Source organism: Anabas testudineus, chromosome 17 (genome assembly GCF_900324465.2).
Source record: "Anabas testudineus chromosome 17, fAnaTes1.2, whole genome shotgun sequence".
Classification (NCBI taxonomy): Eukaryota; Metazoa; Chordata; class Actinopteri; order Anabantiformes; family Anabantidae; genus Anabas; species Anabas testudineus.
In genome coordinates, this window is record NC_046626.1 from 21480391 (window position 1) to 21505731 (window position 25341).

The 25341-nt window shown below is 40.4% G+C and overlaps 3 protein-coding genes and 1 non-coding gene across 5 annotated transcripts; 2 read left to right on the top strand and 2 right to left on the bottom strand.

The window, feature by feature from the left end:
• The first annotated feature begins 5396 nt into the window (after window positions 1–5396).
• On the top strand, window positions 5397–9698 carry proca (protein C (inactivator of coagulation factors Va and VIIIa), a). Of its 2 annotated transcripts, none has more exons than XM_026374873.2 (10): window positions 5397–5504; window positions 5800–5837; window positions 5952–6035; window positions 6148–6305; window positions 7015–7039; window positions 7676–7786; window positions 7973–8113; window positions 8260–8378; window positions 8762–8879; window positions 9006–9698. In XM_026374873.2, the coding sequence occupies exons 3-10, from the start codon at window positions 5966–5968 to the stop codon at window positions 9590–9592; spliced, it is 1329 nt and encodes a 442-aa protein (XP_026230658.1). In that variant the 5' UTR covers window positions 5397–5504; window positions 5800–5837; window positions 5952–5965; the 3' UTR covers window positions 9593–9698. The 2 variants fall into 2 exon arrangements, with proteins under 2 accessions (XP_026230658.1, XP_026230659.1); XM_026374874.2 differs by having other exon boundaries at window positions 5402–5504; window positions 5949–6035.
• A 1000-nt stretch (window positions 9699–10698) lies between these two features.
• trnat-cgu lies at window positions 10699–10770 on the bottom strand. Its single transcript has one exon. It is a non-coding gene; the product is annotated as a tRNA-Thr (tRNA).
• Window positions 10771–12170: 1400 nt separating this feature from the next.
• Window positions 12171–13748, bottom strand: dusp28 (dual specificity phosphatase 28). The gene is made up of 2 exons (XM_026374925.1): window positions 13334–13748; window positions 12171–12902 (listed from the first exon to the last, which is right to left on the bottom strand). Exons 1-2 carry the CDS (start codon window positions 13676–13678, stop codon window positions 12798–12800), a joined length of 450 nt encoding a protein of 149 aa, XP_026230710.1. The 5' UTR covers window positions 13679–13748; the 3' UTR covers window positions 12171–12797.
• A 1708-nt stretch (window positions 13749–15456) lies between these two features.
• Window positions 15457–24874, top strand: LOC113171887 (zinc finger protein 135-like). Its single transcript, XM_033326466.1, has 7 exons — window positions 15457–15783; window positions 16447–17501; window positions 19971–20255; window positions 21029–21212; window positions 23161–23349; window positions 23593–23940; window positions 24038–24874. The coding sequence occupies exons 1-7, from the start codon at window positions 15612–15614 to the stop codon at window positions 24649–24651; spliced, it is 2847 nt and encodes a 948-aa protein (XP_033182357.1). The 5' UTR covers window positions 15457–15611; the 3' UTR covers window positions 24652–24874.
• Window positions 24875–25341: the final 467 nt, after the last annotated feature.

Genomic DNA, 25341 nt, shown 5'->3' on the forward strand with positions numbered 1-25341 from the left:
CATTCAGAGCAGGAAGAAGACACTCCTCAGTTTATCTCTCCATCACTACTCACCCCCATTTTTCTCTCATCCTTCCAGAAAGTTACTCTGGAACATTCGGTCTGTTACAGTTTATTATTTGATCATTTTGTGTTGTCCCATGATTTCCCAGAAACCCCCCTGCTCACAGAGTTCCACTTTTTAAATGTTTAGGATTTCAGGCTTTAAAGGGAAATAGAATTGGGCAGTAGACAATGACTAAGCAACAGCTGAGAAGAGCTTGTTTAAATTGTTTTCCATTGATTGTCTGTCTTCCAGTAACTCAGTCTCCTCTGATCAACTTTGTTTCCTGCATAAAAGTTGGTGTTAATACAAAAAACTAAATCAAATTTCAGTGCAGAGATCAGTTTGTGATTATTAATCATGTTTGATATAAAGAATTATAAATAAAATCACAAATATAATTTAGATAGTTTTAAACCAGGACCTAGAACTTCAGTTTGCATAAACCTTTTTTTTTTTTTACTATTTTCAGACATCTACTACAGATGTCCTTATAATTATGACCTTGTTTCAGGAAGGGCATGTGGAGAGTTCTGTTCTTCATTTAGTGCATAATGTTAAAATTAAATTTATTTAAACGAAACCTCTCATGGAAATTTTTTCTAAGACAGTAACATCAACAGTACATAGAGCTGGTTATTTAAAGCATACAGCTTTATTCATTACATTTTTAATGGATTGTTCTATATTTACTCATTTTTTCTCAGTGTTTCTGAGACGTGACCGTTTATTTTTCTTTGGTTTCTTTTGCAGCTTCTCTCTGTGTCAATGAAAACATTAATCTCTAGAAAAGTGTTTGTTACTTTAGAAACAAATTGAAATAATAGAACAAATTAGAAATCAGCAATGGCTAAAAAATATGTTGTAAGTTAATTTTTTCAGCCTCTAAACAAGCACCTCGGTTGGCTCAACAATGCCGTAATCCAACCCTGTGAAAGAAGCCGGTGCTCACAATGAGCAGCCTACTTTTATTTTTTAGCACATTAACAGGACAATGACTTCATTCTGTACCTACATCTCATGGGGTTTTCTGGATACATGATATTAATAAAACTAATTATACATATAAGAAAAGATCAAACAAACACACTTTTATGAAATTTAAAACTAGACGCATCAACTTAATCCCAGCTGAACATAAAGTTTTACAGTTCTAGTTCGTGATCGACATGTCTCAGTTCTGTTATTGAAGTAAAATGATTTGAGTACTTCAGTTCCTCGGTCTCCAGTTCCCTCTTGCTCCCCTTTTTTGTCACTCTTGGAGTCGATGACTAGAATTACTCTAAACGGACAGTAAACAGATTTCATGTTGCGCCTCAGTTGCTCCATCCTAAGGAAACATTTCACCTTTTGAGAAACAAAAATGGGCTGATGAAGACAAAATATTGTATCAGAGTAGTTTTAATGCAGGGACGAGATGACGACACCACATCCAGCTACTATTTGAAACAAGTCGAGACGTATTCGAGCATCTGTCGCAGTCTAGTTATTAAGACTCGCAGCTTGGTAATAACACAGTAATAGGTATGTAACAGGGTTATATAATAAAGAGTAAATAAAGTAATATCTATAACCACGTAAGAGCTTGGTAAATGTTATTGACATATCTGTGTCATAAGATGCTAAAACACACGGTTAGTGTTGTGGAAACCAAACATTAAGAGATACAGAGGATGGTGAAAAATCACAAGTGACGTTTTTACTGATTTATTTTATGTTGTAGAACAAAATGTTCATATATTTTTATATTTGTAGACCTACTATTAGCAGCAGATATACAGTAATTGAATTAGTAATCCTGAAACCCTATGGATTTTAGGACTTTGAATCTTTACTTTTAACTTTTAAAGTGAACATGAGGTGACCCCAGACTACATCTCAGACCTTTAAACCCATTACATGCTTTGCTAGCACTTCTGGAGGATCCAGGCTGAAAAAAAAAGGTTACAGAACTTTTACAGTCAGAGCTATCAGACTGTGAAACAACCTCCCTTAAGAAATCAGGCTGGTCGAGTCGCGTCTTTTTAAAAAGGTTCTTAAAATATGTTTTTTAAATTAGCTTTTAATCATAATTGAATCAATCATCAATATCATCAATCTATGTTTTCTTTATATTTCCTTCTATTTGACCGGTACTTACTGCTTCATCTCTTTTTTTGTTACTTATTTTTAGCCCTGTTTTGAAAGTTTGTCATTCTTATTTTCATTATTAAAATGTCTAAAACTTACTAGCAGTGTAAAGAAAAGTCAAACATTAAGTTGTGTGTGTTAGACAGTCATGTTTCAACATAGATGTTGAACGTGTTCTGTAGAAGCCTGATTTTTATGTTCTCCAAGATAAACGTTAATTCAACTGGACCTTTATTGAAGTTAAAGATTAAAGAACTGATGCAACTGATCAGCTCTCTGTGTCAAAAAAGACAAAACAAGATAGTTAATGGAAGACAATGGAACAAATAGGAAATTGGTCAGACACAAAGCAGCAGGTGACCGTCCAGTTCTAAGACCAGCTCATGTTCACAGTAAAGTCATGTTTGGAAGACCACACCCTGCACCACCACTTTCAAAATTGTTGTTAGTCACCCCATCCCTGAATCGCCCGTGGACCCAGAGATGAGTCCAGCGCGTCCCTGGACAGCTTTATTAGACAAATCTAACATCGGAGGACACAAAAGGAAACTGAGCCAAGGAAAAGAGTTTGAGGCACAAAAGAAGACGAGGAGATGAATAGTTCACCTTAATAAATTTCCTGGTTTCCACAGCCAGAGGCGCTCAGCGACACCCCAGAGGCCATACCAGGTTTCACACTGTACCTGCAGAACAACAAGACCTGCCATTCCAGTGTGAAGGCTTCCACTGTTTGTGTCGGTAGGTGAGCTGAAGGGTCCCACGTTAGCTAAGAGGAAGAGTCACGTGGCCACAGTGACAACGCTGTTTAGGAGCTTCAGACACTTTCACACCTCCCGAACCTTCATTAACAGTGTCATAAAATTACTGGTGTTTATTTCCATTTCTCAGAGAACTGGAAAGACGTCATCCAAGATAACGTGACTTTTGGAAAATGTTCTTTCTTTTAAGGGGGGTATGTTTTGGAGTATTTACTGGAAGGTAGCAACAATTTTCTGGATCCACTTAACACTGTATCTGTGAATAAATGGGATTTGGCATGTTAATCAGAGTTAAAACAAAACTAGAAGGTTTGAAGCTGTTTCACGTTTTATACCAGTTACACAGAGAACACACAGCAGTGTTTTATACTGTTCATCCAAGAGGAAAAAGAAAATATTCCTCCGTCACAGTCGGGTCCAGTAGAAATAAAAATGAACTACAGTTAGAAACAGTTGTTTATCTGAAGCGCTGGTCTGGTGTCAGGTACTTGGTACACATGATTAACTTCCACAGAGCAGGAAAGAACCAGAGTGGTTCACAGCTTCTCAACAATCCTGCTCCAGGTCTCCATCTGTGTACACGACTGTGTTGTTAATATCAGTATTCCTCTCAATTCAAAGGTGTCTAGTTACCCTTCATTTAATATTTCTCTTCAGCTTGGACATTAGTTTGCAGATCATTTAGTGATTTCACAATTTACACTAATTCATCCAATCCCCATAAATTTAGCGTGACCTTTTAATTTTGACCCACTGCTCTGTGAATCTGAGCTCCTCTGGGTCCTGATCCCAAATGCTTTTCATTCGAGTTGAAAGACTTCTTAAGCTGTGCGGTAGGAAATGAAACTACTGACAAGAAGAGAGGAAATATCTGATTTCTGGGACACAACTGATGTTACAAGGTGCTTCACACAAAACAAACTGAAGATATATGAATAAAACCACCAAGACAGAACCTGACATGGGACAATTTGTACCTAAATGTCATCATCCTGACACCCTGTCCACATTGTGTGTGCTTGTGTTCTTGTATGGGTAACAGTGTGGGGACCTACAGTTCAGAATCCTGTTTGGGGACATGAAGGAGGTCCATTTGGTGTCCTGCCTTTAGATGAGGGTAAGGTGATGAATTTGGCTTTTAGTGTTTATGATCAAGGTTCAAAATCACGTCAGGTCAAGTCAGTGCACAGTGTTCATGCTGCTGTTCTGTTTTTCTTTTTCATCTTGTTTTATTATATCTCGGTATCAGTGTGATCTCAGTAGTTTTACACGTTATGTGATGCCTCAGTCTTTATGTTGTGTGTGTGAGTGATATGCAAGTCACTTGGAAAACAATATGTATCAAGGTCCCAGAAGTCTGTTTATGTCTTTGTTGGTTTTCTTTCATAACTGTGTCAACTTTATGTTGTTACAGGTCATCATCACATCACATCGCTTTTCTTCTGACATCCGCTGAATGTATCACCTGTAGTTGTCATCTTTCAAAGGTAGATCACGTGTTCTCTCTGGTCTTTTGTTTTGTTTTTAAAAATCGCTAATCACTAATTTATGTACATGTGCAACTTTGGATCATGAGCTGATCTTCTGTCCGGTCACGGCCTCCTTCACTTGTGTTGCATTGTGTTTGGACTTTTTCCTGGTAGCTCCCGTCAAACAGCTGCCAAATGCAAACGTGATACCTGATATCAAGTCCAGATCTTTAATCTTCTTCATTTGTCTTGAAGTAACAAGGGAATCGACCACATGTGGAAAAATTATAAAAAGAATTATAAAATCTCTTGTAGTCCAAATACTAATACTACATCTAACTGTGTGTATTTGTTTATACCTGTGTAACTTATATACTTATAGAACAACTACCTGTTGAACAACTACTACACACTGCACATATCTGCACTTAATTAATTCATCTTGTGTTATTTCTGTGCAACCTTCACATCTGGACAGATGCTCCATGTGCGTATTATCTCCCATGTTTCTTAGCTGTGTCCTGTTTTGCTGATTGTTCCTTTTGTGACAGTAGTTGTCTTCGTTTTCTTCTGTTATTTCAGCTGCTGTTGTCACATGTGAATCTCCCAGATGTATCTTGTCTTTTCTTAACCTTAAATAATAGTTCCAGCATGTGATGACTGTTGAAAACAGAAGTCTCCCACCTGATTGTGTTGTACTGACCCTTTCACTGCCGGTCCTGCTGTAGGATCCCACAGTATCATGACTGACCTCTGGTGGTTTGTACGATGATGACATGTAATCAAAAAAAACTGAATGGATGGAAAGATCAGTAGAGCTCACACAACATCTACATCTCACTTCTGCTGTCTTAGACAGAGCCTTGTAGACCTGACAGTAAAATGTAAGGAGATTTACAGGAACGTCACTGTTTGCGAGTCCAGATTCAGATGTGTTGAGGTTAGTGGGTGGAGGATAAACAGGAGGTTTGTGTGTGTATTGACTACGTTGGCAGACAGTGTTCAGCCGCAGACTGTGGACTCTCAGTAAACACTAGTAGTCAGTTATTAACACAGCAGAAACAGAGCAAACGTCGTCTCTGTGCAGGGCTTCGATTCTTCACATGTAAGTATAAAACATCTCAGACATCCTCTCATTTTTCTGTGTCTTGGTTTCATGATTATGTGACGGTTTTCGGACGTCGTCTTGGATCCGCTGCAGACTCGACAGCCCCTGTTGTTCAGCTCAAAGGGTCATAGGTCGTTGTGGTTCACACAGGACTTGCTGCGTGTCTGTGTGGAGGCCTCAGAGGTCTCAGCTGAAATGATCAATATTCTTTACAATAGAAAAGTTTGATGGTTTAAAACTTTTAAAGCAATGAGATAAAAATGCATGTGATGTTATGACTTTGTTTCTCCAGCTGCTTCAGAATTCCTCTCTTCAACCTGCTTTAATTCGGTGAGTAACATCAATCTCCACACCATCACTCAGATGTGGTTTAAAGAATACTAATGTTTAAATCCTTCCACTTTCTGATACCAGTCAATGTCTGTCTTGTTTCCCTGGCAGCAGGTTTGACTGACGTCATGTCCCGCCTCGTCCTGTGTGTGTCTGTTATCATCGCTCTGTGGTCAGCGTCGGTTCTCAGTCTGTCAGGTGTGAATGATCATGACGGTGCAGTTCCCTCATTTCCTTTATCCACCTGTTCTTTATTTTCTTTCATAATGGAAATGAACAGGGGAAAAACTTTTGTCTTTGGCCCCCTCAGTGTTCTCGGACCCCCCGGAGGCCCACATGCTGCTCCGGTCTCGTCGGGCGAATTCCTTCATGGAGGAGCTGAGAGCTCCTTCCAAGGAGCGGGAATGTGTGGAAGAAAAGTGCAACTTTGAAGAAGCCAGAGAGATTTTCCAAACCAGGGAAGCCACAGTAAGAAGTTTTCTTTCTGAGTAAAAAACATGTGAATGTTAAGAGAAGAAACCGACACACTCCCACATCTCTCATTTGGAAGAGACACAGTAAATCAGTTAATCAGTTCACTCTGCTTTGACTCCCACGTTAATCGCTTTCTCATTGGATTCACCTGTTTCCTGTTTTAGTCCCCCTTTCTATCACTCAGTTGCCAGATCGTTTGTTGCTCTTCACGGAACTTCAGCTGTTTTGATTCCCTGTTTACCTGTGTTACATCTGTGTGCTTCATCCTGACCCTCTGCCTCAGGCCTTCAACATCTTTACATGTCGTCTGTTTGAATTTTGATAATACTTTGATAAGGAGAAACATCAACGATTACTCTGTGGGTGGACTTGGATTGAAACTTGTTTCCTGTGACCAGACAACACATTGGCCTTATCCCAGTTTAGACTTGTGCGTCTTACTCACCTGTTGTCTGCTCTGTGTTTTTGATTTCTGAAGAGCAGCCATCATCTCTACTCACCTGTTGGTCGTTCGCCAGCTTTTCCTATCACCCCCTTCAGTCATGTCCAGATTACCTCTTCTTTGCAGAGTTGTCTCTACCTTTTCCTTAATCTGTAATGTTGTGATTTCCTCTTTTTGCCGTTGTGTTTTCTGAATGTCATTGCTGGTGCAGCACTGGTCAGATGAGTGTCGTCACTAAATTTTTGTTCTGTGTGTTTATAGCTGGAGTTCTGGACAGTGTACACAGGTAAGTTTGTTCCATCTCAAGAAGTAGCAACATCATAAAGTAAGTTTCTATCCACTAAAAGCAAAACAAAAGCAATAAAAAGTGAGTAAGTTATAAATAATTTACATTTAAATTTGATATTATATATATATATATATATATATATATATATATAATTATTGCTTATTTCTGCCACTATTGCCTTTAAATGTTTACTGACTGTTTATGTTTTATCAGCTTAGAAATATTGTTTGTGGATTTTGTATTGGATCTGATCAGATTTCACCAGTTTATGTTATGTAAATGTTCACTTACTTTTTCTTGCCACTGTACATTGAACCATCAGAAGTTTGAAAACTTGTTGATGTAGAACTCAACTCACGTTTTCTTTCATTGTTGTTGTTGTTAAACTGAAAGCTGAGTAACTTCTCAAATGACAGATTATTAGTGGCAGAGGTTGTGATAAAAGACAGGAAGACTTTGTCAAACTCGACCTTTAGCTCACGGCTCCAGTTAACATCATTTTTAGATTAAGTCAGATGGAGAATAATCTTAACAGTGAACAATTTAACCATCACTGGGTTTCACAAAGTGTGTCCATCACGTAACTCGGCCAACAGGTAAATCAATATTTGTTTTGCTCTGACTGTGTTTCAGATGGAAACCAGTGTCAGTCTCACAACTGTGTCCATGGAGAATGTTTGGATCTGTACCAAGACTACGCCTGTCGCTGTAACCAAGGATACGAGGGCCGATACTGCAACCAGCGTGAGTGTGACACTAACTCAAAGCTCAGAGTACTTGCATAAAACTACTACAATTAGAAGTAGTTTGGATTTGAGTGATTCTAGATCATCTACTATGTGCAGATAAGTGAACTGATGCTTGATTCTATAACTTATATGAACATGAACTCGTATTGAAGTGATTCATCTTGTCTGTCTTGTTGTTCAGCTCAAACAGCCACTAACTGCTCTGTGGATAACGGCGGCTGTGACCACGATTGTACGGAGAGTAAGGACGGCCTGTCGCGGGTCTGCAGCTGTTTGAAAGGATACAAACTGCACGACGACTTCAAGAAATGTGTCCCGACCGGTGAGAACAGTTTGATTGAGCAGCTGAGCTGCTGGGTGAAGTGATTATATTGTGACGTGATTGTACAAAGTACAGGGGTGTGTTTCATTAAATTTATCTAGCACGCCCCTACCTTATTGATTTTATTGATTGTATTTCTCCTGCAGGAAGTTCTTACTGTGGTCGTCTGAGGATCAACAGGTCATCATACACCAAACCAATGGACGGGCTGCTGCCTTGGTTGGTGGGAGGGGAGGTGGGAAAGAAGGGGGAGAGTCCCTGGCAGGTAACTGAGAGAGCGCTCATGTGTACCAATCACAAAATGTGCTCCACAGGGGCAGTAGACAGGATGTGCCAAACAGAGGTGATAAGGTGAAAGACGGTTTGTACTGTAACAGCCTGTGTGAACTTCCATAGAGAGCTTTAGGGGCAGGTTTTTTTTATTTGTCATGTTCCCTTATCGACCAAATGAAATTAACTTTGCAGCCCTAGTCTGTTAACTTTATTAAAATGTTGTTTTATTACATCTGGCACAAACTTCACCTTGGTCTAATGAATAAACTAATCAGAGTGTCTGGAGTCTAGACAGCATGTAAAGTTCACTGGTTGATGGAGTCAACCAGAAGTCATACTATACTGAGCAGATTATTACAGTGTTTTTGTGCACAGGCACTGTTACTGAATGCCAAAGGACAATTTCACTGTGGAGGCGTCCTCATTGATGAAAGCTGGGTGCTGACGGCCGCTCACTGCCTTGAAAGTAGCATGAAATTCAAAGTACGACTTGGTGAGTTTTCACTGTGCAGACACCAAACTAATAAGCTCATGTAAACCAATCTCCCTGCAGAGGTAGGCAAAAACAAACGGACTCTGGCCACCGGCCCTCTCGGTCAAACTGTGATCTGTGTCTTAGGAGACTACGAGCGTCACAAACGGGAGGGCAGCGAGGTCACGCTGGAGGTTACTGACACCTTTAAACACATGAGCTATGACAGCAGAACAGTGGACAACGACATCGCCCTGCTGCACCTGGAGTATCCTGTCAAATTCACAGAATTCATCATCCCCGTTTGCCTGCCAGGGCGCGAGATGGCTGAGCGAGTGCTCCACCTCAATGGCACTCTCACGGTGGTGACCGGCTGGGGCAAAGAGGACATGGACAGTAAGAAGTACAGCTCAGCACTCAATGTCATCAAGATCCCGCTAGTTGACCGCAGCATCTGTGCCCAGCAGATGTCCCACAACATCTCAGACAACGTGCTCTGTGCTGGCATCCTTGGACAGAGTATGGACGCCTGCGAGGGCGACAGCGGCGGACCAATGGTCACCCTGTACCGTGACACCTGGTTCCTTATTGGCCTGGTGTCCTGGGGTGAAGGCTGCGGCAGAGTGGACAAGCTGGGCATTTACACCAAAGTGTCAAAGTACAACGAGTGGATCAACAGTGTGATTGATCAATGGAACAATAGTCAGTCTCCAAAACAAACCACATTTGTCTGAACCATCAAAGTCAACATTTGATGCAGTCTGCTCTGATAAAACCACATAAAGGCTTCAAACAGTAGAAATGTAAAACACTGTTAAATAAACCTTTTCTGTCTCAAGATGCTTTAGTTTATTTTTTTACCATCACTGAGTTCCATTAGTTTTGAACTAATTAGCCATTAAAAGACTGAAAATAATCATTAGTGTGAGTGAAATATATAAATATAACACCCAATAGACGAAGGATGTGTTTAACCACAGTGTTGTGTTGCTCTCCCACACAGAGCTCAATACACAACCTGTGTTAAAAGTGTAAAATCTCACTATGCTTCAGTCACAGTGGAAAGTTTTACAAAAAGCTTTTAGATAAGACTGAAAATTAGTTTTATTAATAACTGTCTGTTTGGAAACAGATATCGGAAGTTCACTCAATAACACACAGAGCGTGTTATTGAGTGAACTTCCGATATCTGTTTTCACAGAGTTCTATTTCGATTAACGGATGTCAATGTTCATAACGAGCACAAATTACATGCTGTCTAATGGGAATTCATTTCTTAATGTTCTCTCTCTTCAGTTACTCTGAGGCACAGACAGGGGTCAAACCCGTGATCTTCGGTTTACGAGACCAACGCCTTACCACTTGGCCACCATGCCTGTTTTTTCCAAACCTAAGGTCCTGTGGGTTTTTGTTTTGGTGGGTGGAGAGGTTTCCAAATGCTGATAAACTACACTTTGTGCTACCCCTGAACGCCTCACAACACAGTGACTTAAACTTCGTGTTGCCCCTTAACACAGCACACCACCTTCTATACAGATAAAATTTTACTTCAGAGATTATGCACAGAAGAGAGTGAAAGAACCTTTTAACACAACAAATTTAATGTCAATCATTTACTTTCAGGCACAACCGGGGGTCAAACCCGTGATCTTCGCTTTACGAGACCGACACCTTACCACCGAGCCTGTTTAAGTTCTGGAGGGAATAGGGGGTTTGAATGATCTACATTCTGTACAATTTGTAATAACCTTGCAACACAGTTGATCTGCACTAGGTGCTGTCCCTGAACACAGGGTACCAGAGCTGTACCTGATGATACTGAGAATTGAAGCACTGACTCAGGCACGGACGGGGGTTGAACCCGTGATCTTTGGTTTACGAGACCAACGCCTTACCACTTGGCCACCGCGCCTGACGTTTTGAAAGCAGGATAAAATAATTAATCAAATCTATGGTCTGTTCATACCTGAGTTTTAATTTTGTTTTTTTTACACTGATTTTTACACATGACCTACAGCCTGTACTGTCCCTAAAGACCTCACAACACAGATGACCTACAGTCTGTAGCGTCCATGAACACATCACATCAAAGCTGCAGCGGATAGACTCACGCCACCTTCTACACAGACAGACAGCTATTTTCTTTCTATAAAGCTGCGGCACAAAGGAAAGTGACTTTCTAAAAACAAGCTTCATGTTTCTGTGAATACCGTGTTGAACGTTTGTGTCTCAGCTTTGGTCTCGGTTGGAGACGTGGTTTCAGGTTGTCCGTCTATCCTGTTCTTGTGGTCGTGATATCTCAAGAAAGCTTTGAGGGAATTTCTTCAGATTGTCTGAATTTAAGGTCCTTTTGATAGCTGGGTTTTTGTTGAGAGGTTTCCAAGAGCTAATAACCTACACTCATACTGTGCTGCTGCTGAGTACAGACTGAAACAAACACACTTAATGTAAATAATGTTTTCTTACTCTCAACTCTTGATTTGTTCTATTTACTCTGATCATCATCATCAAAACATCAAATTTACCTGGTACAAACACATTTATATAATAAATAATAAACTTAAAAGCTCTTGTAGGTCAAAAAGTCCTAGTTGATCATTAAATGCTGCAATGTCTATTAACACTATTGAAATTTTTAAAGACACAACAATTGTGACCTTGATTTAGTTTATTAATCATGACTGTGAAATCACTCACTGTTAAGTTGAGGTTGTGTTCAAGGACAATTTAGTCTGAGTTCAGAACAGAAGAACAGTCAGTTATTTCCAGGCACGGACGGGGGTCGAACCCGTGATCTTTGGTTTACGAGACCAACGCCTTACCACTTGGCCACTTTGTTCTGAAAGCAGGATAAAATAATTGATCAAATCTATGGTCCTTTTGATACCTGGGCTTTAATTTTGTTTTTTTTACACTCTGTACTGTCCCTAAAGGCCTCACAACACAGATGACCTACAGTCTGTAGTGCCCATGAACACAGCGTTTGTGTCTCAGCTTTGGTCTCGGTTGGAGACGTTCTTTTGATCTTGATATCTCAAGAATGCTTTGGCTCAACTGCCCACTTGGACTTCAGGATGAACTGATCCTATTTTAGTGGGAAAATGTCAAAGGTCAAGGTCTCTGTGACCTCAGCGATGTCATTAGAGGTACTGCTACTTTTACTTATCACCACAGTAGATAACTGGAGACCCCAGTCTGCGTCTCCAGGGGGTTTAGAGACCTTCAATGTTCCTTTATCTGCAGCATAATTCACAGTTTTATAAAAGCAGCAGCAGAGACGTCAGCAGGAAATTATTGAACTTTGTGCTTTTATTGGTCACATAACATCTTAGCGGATCGGACCTGTAAATGATGTAGTGCTGAAAACCAGCTGTCTGGAAGTGTCTGGAAGTCACCCTGAGTTTCCTGATAAAGCTCTTTATGGTTCAGATCACTCTTCCATCCCGCCTCCCTGAGGAACCCTGACTCCTTCTGTCTTTAACATCCTGCACTGTCTTCGTGGAAGCACGTTCATCTTGAGGTAGAAGGTGAAACTGCAGCCACGATATCGGCACGACATCGAGTTCATAGTAAAAAGAACATGAATTCAAGGAAGTCTGAAGTTTTACACAGAAAAGTTATTGTTCAAGTATCATCTCTCAATTCTTGAGTTTTTCTGTCATCTGTGGAGAATATAATGTGTTAAATATCTATATCTTAAAAGGAAGTCGAGCTTTACTGCGACAGTCACTGTCTATTTACTGTCAGGACATCTAACCTAGAGTCAGCTCTTGTTCTGTATTTTGTATCTGTTATATCAAATTTCAGCCTTTTAAACATCAGCATAGACAAGAATCAGCTTCAGTTCTGATCCTGCAGACACAAACTGTAACAGAGTCTCTGATCACTGTGGAGGTCGCTTCAGGACAGCGTGAGGCCTTTAAGGTCTCTGTGTCTCCGTCAGTCGGCCTCTCCTCGTCTTGTCTTCAGCTCCTGTTCGTATCTCTGCAGCTGAGACATGAAGCCTGGATTCGGGTCGATCACGTGACGAGACGTCTTTACTTTCTGAGAGGAAAAAACAAACAGAACCCAGTGTTGAGGTTTTACTGAATTTATAAAACAGCCACAGTGACACTGAGCGGGTCGACGAGGGCAGCGTGTTTCAGAAGGAGCCGGTGGATCTGCAGCTCAGAGCACAGTGTGGAAAACTGAACCAAACAATGTTTGATCCCACATCTCTCACGTTAGTTTGTCTGAAGATTGATTTTTTAATCATGAGGCGGTTGAAAGAATTTCTCAGAAAACCTGAAAAGACACAGCAGGACTTTTGTTCCTACGTTGACCTTCAAACTTCTTCCAGGACTCAGGAGCCTCTGTGAATTAATGCAGCATTTTAAGACTGAGCTCTTGTTCACACGGTCACATTTTAATGAGGTTTCTGACCTTTGAACTCTTTAGTGATTATTTACATCTAAAGCTTCCTGCCTGTCACCCACCTGCAGAGCGTCCGTCAGCGTCAGGTGTCGGTGCTTCATCAGGTAGGAGATGCAGATGGTGGCCGAGCGGCTGCGTCCGTTCTTGCAGTAGACGACGCTGCGTCCTCCGCGGTTCGCCTCCTTCTGGATGGCGTCGGCGCAGCGGTCGAAGTGGCTGTACAGGTCCTCGTTGGGGTCGTCGTAGACGGGGATCTGCAGCTTCTTGATGCTGCAGGAGGGAAACGGCTGCTGCTTGGACACGTTGATGCAGAGCGTCACCGCCTCCTGCTGGAGGAGCTCGTCGCTGCAGGCTGAACGCGCGTTGCTGATGAACAGAGCGTTGGTGACTTTACACAACTGCAGCATCCTCTTCAGTCAGTGGAGGGACTGACCCTCAGCGGCTTCCTTAGTCAAGGTGTGAGGGGCTCAGGTAACCACCTGGTCCAAAAGAGGGAGGAGCCTGTCAGTCAATTTACTCTTCCAGCAGGTAAATTATGGCACTTATTAATTAATTAATTAGTCATTGACTGAATGTATTTGCTGTTTTTATTCATTAGATACGAACTCCAGAAGTTTTTAGAGCTTTTGTAAATTACAGTTAAAACCTGTGTAAGAAACAACACAGAGTTTTCAATAAGCTCTTTGTCTTTTACAGAACTCTGATGTGTAAATAAATAGTTTTATTTTTCACAAGAAGCATTCACACCGTGTTTCTCTAACTTTCTCTAAGTCTCCTTATGACTGTATTCTGTCTTATAAAAATAAATTCATACTTTACCTCAGCAGGAATAAAAGCACTAAACAAAGAAACAAAATAAATAGTAAAACAAAGCACACCCTCTTTAAAATAACGAATCTACAGTGTCAGTGAACGCATCACTCTGAACTGACTCACGTCCAGCTGATCTTCAGAGTCCTGCTGTCTTTGAATACACTCTTTGTTTTGTTAGAGGAGAGTGTTTCCTGTGCAGTCCTGTGGACGGACGAGCGACGGTTCAGCCTGATCCGGTCTGTTCAGACCTCCTCATGACCCCCAACTGCCCTCAGCAACACACTGCTGCTATATTTAGTGCCTGGACTCTGACAGCTGCTCAGCTCTGGGTCCTAACACTGCTCAGATTCATGGCTGAACAAACATGCACTGGTGGAAAATAAAAATGTCACCAAGAAAAAAAACAAATATGACTGATATACGATGAGGTGAGACCAAGAAAGAGCAGATTGTCTTAATTGATAATCTGGAATCCGACGAGGTTTGGAATTAAACATCATTAAATATCACTTATGTAATGAAATCATGAACATGTAAACATGTCATTTCTAACTTTGACCTTTATTTGACAGTATAGTTAGAATAATACATACATTTTTACTGTGTTGATATTTATTATTTATGTTTTATTTTCTTAATCTTCTTTAAATTACACAGTTTAATCTTTCTATGTATATAACTTAAACACTTCTTCCACCTCTTCTTATTTGCTCATATGTTAATAATAATAAATGAATATGTAAATATTTGATGTGGTTCTTACTTGTGCCACTAGTTTCTACTTCAAACCTTTTAATAAGATGGAATTAAATGTGGTTTGACTGATGTTCCCGACTTGAATGAATTAAAGAAATGTACATGTACATGCTTTTCATATTGGAATGATGAATACAGACTACTGCTAGAGGTTGCTCAACAAATGTCTGGAAAAATAGTTTAAAAATCTTAAAATGAAACCAGAATTACAAACCTGTGGCACCGAACCAAAGTTTGACACCAGTGGAGAACAGGTGTCGTAGTCGTGTAGTGGGTTTAAAACCTCCAGGACGATAGGCTGTGTAAACTGGGTGAGGTTAAGATAAAGTATTTCAGGGTAAACAGGGTACTTTAAGCAAAATGTGGAAATTGTGGATTGTTTTATAACATTTTTAAATAAAAGTCTAAAAGTGCAAAAAGTAATTAGTAACTAATGCTGTAAAATACAAGTAAAGTAGTAAAAGTACAATATTATCTGATTTTAGTGGAGTAAAAGTAACATGAAATGAAAAGACTCCAGTAAAGTACATGTACCACAAAACTGTAACTAAGTACTTTACTTGAGTAAATGTACTTAGTTATTTACCACTTCAGGATGAACAGTCAAAGCGGAACAAAAAGTAAAGTTCCGCTCTCTGCCGGACACTGACCGGAACTTCTCAGTGTGACATCCGGTGGAAGTAAACAAAGAAGCTGCGGATGTGTGGAGTTAATTTAAAGACGGTGCTGAGTTAAACTGGACTTAAATATTGAATTAATAAAGAAGCAGCGATGTCTTCAGTTGTTCCTCTGAGAGAGTTCGTCACCGAGCGACTAACTGCTGCTGCTGAAGAAATATTCAGAGTCTTTGAAAAAACTATCGTCGAGTACGAAGAAGAGATCGATCGTCAGCGGAGACTGTTGGAGATCGTTTGGAAACCGGAGATTAAACTGCACAGGATCGGTGGGTGGACACTGAGGGGACAGTCGTTGTTTATCTGAGCTGCTTTCACGTTACTCATTAACTTTACATGGTATTTCTGTGGATAAAGTACTTGTTCAGATATATAAACAGATTTAAATCCTCTCTGCCATCAGACAGATGATCCAATATCTCACTACTTTCTTACTTATCTACCAAACTACTGAATTTACCTTTAGGGATTAATATCGTATTGAAAGTGTTGGATCTTAAAAAATTATAAAAATAGCTTGAAGCCCCGACTGTTCGGGTTTGACAGCTTGTGGAAGTCTTCCTGTGGGCCGAACTGTGCCCAGGTGGGACAGCATCAACCTGATCTACCTGAAAATCCTCTGACACACTGGAGCGTCTGTGACGTGCTGTGATCAGATAACAGTGTTTGTGATGTTGCTAGCTGCAGGTGTGACAGCTAACCTGAGAGGTCACCTGGGAAGGTGTAGGAGCCCTAAACACATGATCAGTTAGGGGATTTGAAATGAAACACGTGTGTTCACCTCAATCTCTGACCTTCTAATGTCCGTGTGAAATGGACACCAAACTTCACAACAGTACATGTTAATACCAGAACACAAAAAACATAATATGAGTCATGTAAACAATAACATTTTAATTCAGAAGGCATTGTGTCCCTGTTTCTTCCTCTAGAGCCCACAGGACAGCGGGTCTGTCAGCAGGACGTTCTCACTGAGCAGCACCTCTGTAACCAGGAGAGGAACTCCAGTCTAGACCAAGGAGACCCAGATCCTCCACAGATTAAAGAGGAACAGGAGGAGCTCAGCACCAGTCAGGTAGAACAGGTAGAGCAGGTTGTATTGAAGGAAGAGTCTGATACCTTCATGTGGATTCCTCCTGAGGAAAGCGACCACAGTGAACCAGAACCAAACGGTGACCACCAGCTCGTCTCTAACAGCTCACCTGTAGCTGTGAGTCAGGATCAGGAAGGAGGTGTCGACTCAGGATCAACTAGCAATGCAGAACCAGAACCAAAGAAGAGACGTGGCAAAACCACAAGTACCAGTAACGAGGCAGAGGCCTCTCCTCACTCCACAGACGAAAAGTCCGATGAAAAGTCTTTTGAATGTGACTTTTGTGGGAAAACATTTCGGCACAAATCCAACCTGAACGTGCACCTGAGAATCCACACGGGGGAGGAACCATATGTCTGCAAAACGTGTGGGAAAAGATTCAGGCAGATATCAGCACTGAAGGTTCATCTCAATGTCCACACAGGGACAATACCCTATACTTGCAGGACTTGTGGGAAAGGTTTCACACGCAGTAGCAACCTGCTGGTCCACCTGAGAACTCACACAGGTGAGAAGCCGTATTCCTGTGAAACATGTGGGAAAGGTTTCACTCATAAAAGTAACTTGCTGGTTCACCTGAGAACCCACACAGGTGAGAGGCCGTATTCCTGCAAAATCTGTGGGACCTGCTTCATATACAGTAATGAGCTGACAGTGCACATGAGAGATCACACAGGTGAGAAGCCGTACTCCTGCAACACCTGTGGGGAAAGATTTAGTGGAACGAAGTTACTGAGAAATCATATAAAAACGCACACAGGTGAGACGTCGTGTTATTGTGAAACGTGGGAAACGGAACCGGGTCAGCAGGTTTCGTATGCACAGTCTCTCCCACCTCAGCAGCAGAAGCTTGAAACTCCTTCAGAGGAACCACGTGGTGGGTCCCAGCTCCCTTAATTGATCCTCACTCGCCCCGGAAGTTGTTTCAGTTCAACATCCTGAAGGAAGAACTAACAGATTCACCTTCACTGAAGCCTTGTACTGTTCCCACAAACCTTTTCATTGGAAACCTGTTGGTGAAGCTGCAGCTGATCACACTGATCTGAAACAACTCCAGAGCAGTTTCACACTGAAGAACACTGTTAACATTAAAACAGAACCAGTATAAGAGTTTTTGTTTTTAAATCCACCATCAGATTAAAGCTCAGATTTGTTCAACAGATCTATTCTTTATGCAATAGAAATATTCTGATTACATGTTTATGCAGACTTGTTTTAGCTATTTATGGTAACATCCAGCAAGTTTTAACATCTACACTACATTACATACACTATATAAGCTACCCTGTATAAAATAAATGAATAACCAGTATATTTAACCTACATCATTTATATATATATATATATATATATATATATATATATATATGTATATATATATATATATATATGTATATATTTAAATTGTTTGAATTAATAATGTATTTCTACAAATCAGTATAATGATCTGGATGAATGAGTAATGACTCTACAAACACTATATCAACAAATGCAGATGCAAATAATCAGTTTATTGAATAAATAAAAGTGTATATCTCTGATTAACTATCATGTTCTCACCTAGAGTGAATATTAAAGTCACAAAATACAGAAGTTAGTTTCAATGGACATTTAATAATGTTCACACTGCACATGGTAACATCAGTATTTCCCACACTGATATTACCGTCTGCAGTATGTTTTTACTGTTTCTAGTCCGTCTGACAACTGATCTGCTTCTTTCCTTCATACTGTATTATTTACATTTGTGTTTCCGACAGGCTTCAACTACAGGAATGTTTCATGGGTCCTACATTTAAATGTTATAGTTATTTTATATTCTCACTGTGTTGAAGCTGAGAAACCCTCTAGTTTTGTTGAGTTGTGAAAGTTGTCACCTTCCAAACTACAGTCTGATTTTTATTTATTTTTCTGCCTTCTGAAGGCGCCACAGGGTGTGTGTGTGTGTTAAGTATGTGAATAAACTAAACATTTATCAAATAACTGATGTTAGAAATATTTTTCTCTTTGCTGTTTACTTAGACTGATGGTGTCAAAATAATGACTTGAGCATCATCAGCTTAGATAAAGTTAAAGAAAGATGCTATATTAATAATATGTCACCTGCTGTAAGTTAGTATCATATGATGTTCTGGAAGTTGATTAATGACAACTGGACTTCTTCTTGTTAAGTTGAAGTGTTTCGCTTCTCATCCAAGTAGCTTCTTCAGTCGGACTTTTTAAAAAGGGAGCACCACAGACGCAATAACCGAACTGGAAAATGGAGCAACACAGAAGTTGTTTTTTATTTAAATTAATAAATAAATGGAAGATATTTGTACAAATGATTTGAATTTGAGTAGTAGCTTCATGGAGTTAGTTTGGAGTTAGTTGGGAGATGGTGCGGTCGTGTTAATATCTATAATATTTTATTAGTGAAGGAGCAGCGATGTCTTCAGTTGTTCATCTGAGAGAGTTCGTCACTGAGCGACTAACTGCACTGATGATCTATAAAGAAGCTTTAAGTCATTCTGTGTGTGTGGATCCAGAAAAGCTGATAAATAACTAATGAAGTGCGACAGTAAATTATCTTTAGACCAAAAACACCTGCAACAGTAAAAGAATCTGATTTGAAGACGTTAATTAAATGGTTGATGTTCCTATGATAACTTATATATAAGTTAAATATAACACGGAGGCTTTTTGTTATGGTTTTGTGTTGTGAGAAATCATTTGGAGACTATTTTAACAACTTTCAAATAGTTTCTGAAGCTGTTTGATGTCACTGTATCAGGGCTGCTGTTCATTCACTGCATGTGATTTGGAGGCAGCAGGTTTCTGGTGGTTCCCTCCTGCTCTCATGTGGATCAGGAATCCTTCTCTGCAGGTTAGTGAGACGACCAAAGTCAGTAAAAGATGGGTCGGTGCTGCCAGACAGTGTTTTAGGGTTAGTTTGGTTCAACAGAGGTTTTCTTTGATTTGACCCAGGACTGGAACAGGAGGAGGTCTCTGCTGTGTCAAGGACAGAAGAGCTGTCGCATGAAGAGACAGATTAAAATGTTTTATAATGTTAAACATGGAAGCTCATTAAGCAGAATACGACCTCCTTAACACCTTTTTAATCCTAACAACTTGTCGTCTTATCGGTCACAGGAATGCTGGAGCCTATCCCAGCTGTTTGTGTGAGAGACAGGGTTCAACCCTGGACAGGTCACCAGTCTGTAGTGGAGCCACACAGAGACACTTTAACCTAACATTCATGTTTTTGGTTGGTGGGAGGAAGCTGTAGTACCCGAGGAGAACGTCCACACAGAATAAGGCACCTGACGGCGCTGACTACTGCACCTTATATAACATCATGATGTGTCTTGTGTCCTCTTGCAGAACCTGCCTAAACAACAAGTGTGCAAAGATGTTCTCAGTGACCAGCAGCTCTGTAACCAGGAGAGGAACTCCAGTCTGAACCAAGAGGATCCAGATCCACAGATTAAAGATGAGAAAGAGGAGGAGCTCTGCATCAGTCAGGAGGAAGCACAGCTCATACAGAAGCAGGAGACTGAATCCTGCAAGTTGACTTTTAGTTATGAGGAAAGTGACCACAGTGAACCAGAACCAATCAGTGACCAGCAGCTCCTCTCTCACAGCCGAGATCAGGAAGGAAGCAAACGTGTAGAATCAGGCCAAACAAGAGAACACACAAAAACACAAGTGACAACTGTACCATGTCAGAGATTCCCGGTGATGCTGAGCCAGGTAAAAAGGCTCAGGAGCGTTATTTTTGTGGAAAAGATTAAGAATATAGTTCTGAATTAGAAATAATAATAATAATAATACAGGAGAGATGGAGCATCACACTCCATCTGACTTTGGATCAACTTTGCTTTTGGTTTGAATCATGTCATAAATTCAGTTTCTCCTCCAACATATGGTCTCTGAAAGGATTGGAATAAGGTTCATTCATTTGGGGCTTAATGTCAAAAGAAGCAGAAGTCTTAGCACAGATTAATAATAACTTATAGTAACTGTACGATGGCTGTGACTCACTGACACCAACAGACAGTTTCTAAAATACTAACATGAAATACAGAACTACATGTTGTGGTTCACTCTACCTGCAGATCTCTGTGACCAGGAGAGGAACTCCAGTCTGGACCAAGAGGATCCAGATCCTCCACAGATTAAAGAGGAACAAGAGGAGCTCTACAGCAGCTTGTTCTGAAGCAGGACACTGATGATGTTATGTTGACTCCTACCTTAGAAAGAAGTGACCACAGTGAACCAGAACCACTCAGTGACCAGCAGCTCAACTCTCACATCTCTCCTGTAGTTAAGAGCCGAGATCAGAAGGAAATCAGTGACACAGAACCAGGATCAACTAGCAATGCAGAGATTTACTTTAATAATCAGGCAGGTAAAAAGACTCTTGTGGGAAAATGTTTAAGTATAAATCTGCATTTGACATACGTGTTAGAATCCACACAGGTGAGAAACCATATGTTTGCAACACCTGTGGGAAAACATTTAGTAACACATCATCAATGAGACAGCATCTAAGAATTCTTACTGGTGAAAAGCCACGTTTCATAAATAGTCGGAACTTACTGGTTCACCTGAGAACACACACAGGTGAGAGGCCGCACTGCAACGACTGCGGGAAAAGATAGTACCGGAGGTCAGATCTGAAAAGACACATTAAAACTCACACAGTTGAATGTTGTGAACTTTCAGACTCTGGAGTGAAATCAGTGTCTGCAGGAGAAGAGGGAAGACACATCGCTGCCTCACCTGAGTGAAGACATCGTTCGGTTTGTCATTCAGGACACTGCATAAGGTCACGTACAGGACAGTAGCCTTAGGAGAAGCTGTGTTTAAGTGGTTTATACACAAGAATCCACAGAAATACTGCAGCTCTTTTTCTCTCTAACCACGGATTTAGAAACATACCTGAGAATGAATTTACACAGGAGATGACACACGTACTGAAGTGAGGAGCTTCTCCGTACTTCAGCCACATATTTTCCTTCTTGACAGTATTATTAGACAGTTTGTAATCTTCGACAGTGACCAGAGTACCTACAAATATCAACTAGTGACATTAAATTATCTTTTTAATCTTTGTATCTAAAGAACAAGTGGATCATGAGCTCTGATAGTGAAATAGAAATCAGTGAAATGTCATTTTTATAATAATGAAATAATAAAAAAAAAACCTTTAGTGTGACTGAATCCCTCATGGTACCATCCTGCCAACATCCTTTCATTTCATACTTTGATGAATTTTGAATTTTGGGTATTTCTATTGTTTCAGGCTTTAGAGGTGACAGGCTGCAGATATCCTAATAAATAGGTCTGCTTTTATAAGATGTAGGGAGGTCCTGGTCCCTGTGAGGATCTCAATCCTTTTATAATGGATATCTGCTTATTTTCCGTTGGACCAGTAAATATGTATCTGACACGTAACGTCACGATTCAGGAGCTGCTTGATCCAAATACAAATACTGGACTTTGTGATATTAACTTTATAAACTGAAGTTGTGATTTTCCCTCAGAAGCAGCCAAACGTTTGTGCTGCTTATTCAGATGAATGTGGTGAATCTGGTGTGATCAGTTTAAAAGCTGTGATCAGGCGAGAAAATCACGTTTAGGATGAAGCTTCAGCAAACTGGAAGTGTTTAACCGACATACAGAGAAAGTGCTCGTTGTCAGGAAATGTTTCGTTTCATCGAGCTACAAGTGTTTCAGAGTTTGATCAGTGGATCAAGGAGTAAGTTAGCAGACATTAATAATCTACACACAAAGAAAACTTCACACATGAAACAAAGAAAGAGTTTCTTAAAACTTGAATCATTACGTAATCTAAACATCAAAATAAACCAGCTGATATTTGTTTTGTTTTTGAAGTAAACTGTAGAAATTAAAAGTTTTGAACACACGACGTTCTTTGTCAAACTGTTCATGGTTTCCTGATAGTTGTAATCAGTATGTGGACAAACATCAAAATAAAATGTGGTAGATGGAAATTCTGATGGGTGTAATAGATAATGAAGCTAAAGACAATATTGGGATAAAATCAGAATAAGTTTGGATGAAGTGAATCGTGTCGAGTGGATCATCCTTTGAAGTAACAGCAATATGTTCAGATTAGAAACAATAGAAATGCTCTATAGGGAAAGAAAACAGAAACAGAAACAGAAACAGAAACAGAAACACAGTCAGTGATGAAACAGAGAATTCTCTGAATCTGAAGTTCAGTCATTTATTAGTTGTGTCTGTGATCGTCCAGCAGGGGGCGCTGTCGCCGCGGTAGCTCCATTCTTCGTGAAGATGCTATAGAGTCCGTGTGCGACATCTTTATTGATTTTCAGTGTAAAAATGTGTTTTAGCTGAAAGTAGAAAGTAGTTTTATAATCTGCTCGAATGTTTTCTTTAAAATGTGAGGGCGGAACTAAAAGCTGACGTCAGTCCTCCACCGGAACTTCTCAGTGTGACATCCGGTGGAAGTAAACAAAGAAGCTGCGGATGTGTGGAGTTGATTTAAAGACGGTGCTGAGTTAAACTGGACTTAAATATTGAATTAATAAAGAAGCAGCGATGTCTTCAGTTGTTCCTCTGAGAGAGTTCGTCACCGAGCGACTAACTGCTGCTGCTGAAGAAATATTCAGAGTCTTTGAAAAAACTATCGTCGAGTACGAAGAAGAGATCGATCGTCAGCGGAGACTGTTGGAGATCGTTTGGAAACCGGAGATTAAACTGCACAGGATCGGTGGGTGAGACCAGGACTGGGCCACGAACCCGTTCTGTTCTTCAGAACTGGTTCCAACTGAAGTGTTGTGATAGTTAAATGTGACCTCTGTCATTCAGCTTCCTTCTCTGTGGTACCGGGTTAGAAGTGGTTCCTCTCACTGTCTGTAGCCCTGTTTGTGGCTCTGGTCCAGGTTCTGGAAAACCTCGTTGGGAGATTTAACGTGTATTTATTTGCTCATGTCTTGTTTCTTTCTCCCTCCAGAGGTCCCACAGCAGCCATTCAGTAGAGACCAGCAGCTCTGGAACCACAAGAGGGACTCCAGTCTGGATCAACAGGACCCAGAACCTCAAGAGAAACTCTGCACTAGTCAGGAGGTTCAGCAGTTTGTTCTGAAGCAGGAGCCTTTTGAACGCGACCACAATGAACCAGGACCAAACAGTGACCATCAGATCCCCCCTGACAGCTCTCAGAGCCAAGATCAGGACGTGAAGAACCACGTGGACTCAGAATCAACAAGAAATCCAGAACTGAAGAAGAGACACCACAAAAACTGCAGCCACAGTAACAATGTAGACCACTCCTCCGTGCCAGATTTTAATAATCCACCGAGTAAGAAGACGTTTAGAACGAGTTACTAAAGGTTTTTATTAGGGTGAGAAACACTTTCACATCACTAAGCTGTTGTTGTGTTGCTTTGTCTCCACAGAGCTCCCACAGCAACATGTCTGTAAGAAGGAGGAGGTTCTCACAGACCAGCAGCCCTGTGAGCAGGAGAGGAACTCCAGTCTGGATCCAGATCCTCCACAGATTAAAGAGGAACAGGAGGAAGTCAGTATCAGTCAGGAGGAAGAGCAGCTTGTTCTGAACCAGGAGACTGAAAATGTTATGTTGATTCCTGCTCTGGAGGAAATCGAGCACTCTGAATCAGAAACCAACCCGCAGCTCTGCTCTAATAGTGACGCAGGTAAAATGTATTTTAAATGTGACACTTGTGGAAAAGCTTTTAAATACAGGTCCCAGTTCAACATACATCAGAGAATCCACACAGGTGAGAAGCCGTACACCTGTGAGGTGGGTGACAAAAGATTTAGGGAAATGTCAAACTTGAGAAAACATACGAGAAGCCACACAGGTGAGCAGTCGTACGGCTGCGTTTTCTGCGGGAAGAGATTTAGTGACGCGTCCGAATTGAAAACTCACCTGATGTTACACACAGCTGTAGGGAAGTTTTCTTGCAGCAGCTGTGGGAAAAGATTCAGTCAAAAGCAAAATTTGCAAAGACACATCAAGATTCACGCTTGTTCAACGCTTCAGGATTGATTTTATTCTCCCAAGTTGATCTCGAATCAGATAGTTGAGAAAACACCTGAGAATCAAACGAGGTGAGAGAGTGACTGCTGAAAGTGCACTTTTAAAAATGTGTGTGTGTGTGTGTGTGTGTGTGTGTAAGTTAATATATAAAATGTTTTTTTGCCTTCTACCTCACTTTTAATTCGCTTTAATGTAAATGTAAAATGTCCAAATAAAGAGTCACAACGTCCTAGTTTAACGAGTGAAAGTGATTTTTCTTCTTCGTTTTATATTTTTATTTTGTGACGGAAGATTTCAGGCTTGAAGACTTCAATAAATTAAAGTTTTTCATATAAATATAAATATACCATGTAAAATAATCTTTCCTCAGTGCTGTGTAAACAGACGTGTTGTGTTGAATCATCTATATAAGTAGTAAAAGTGCTCACTGAACAATCTGAGCATAAGCTGCTGTTTTTCTGATCATGTATTTAATGAATGCTGATCAAATCAGATTTACACTCGAGTCTAAACCTACACAGTAAACGTGCTTTTCTCGGGTTCACCACACGAGGACGCTACTGATTTTCTGATCAAACTCATTCATGGTGAAATTTAAAGCAGGTTCTGTTCTTCAAAGCTGCAAAGGTCAAAGTATTAATCAGACCTCAACATAAACAATGTTCTGATGCTTTGACATGAGTCTGGATTTTTTGGTTT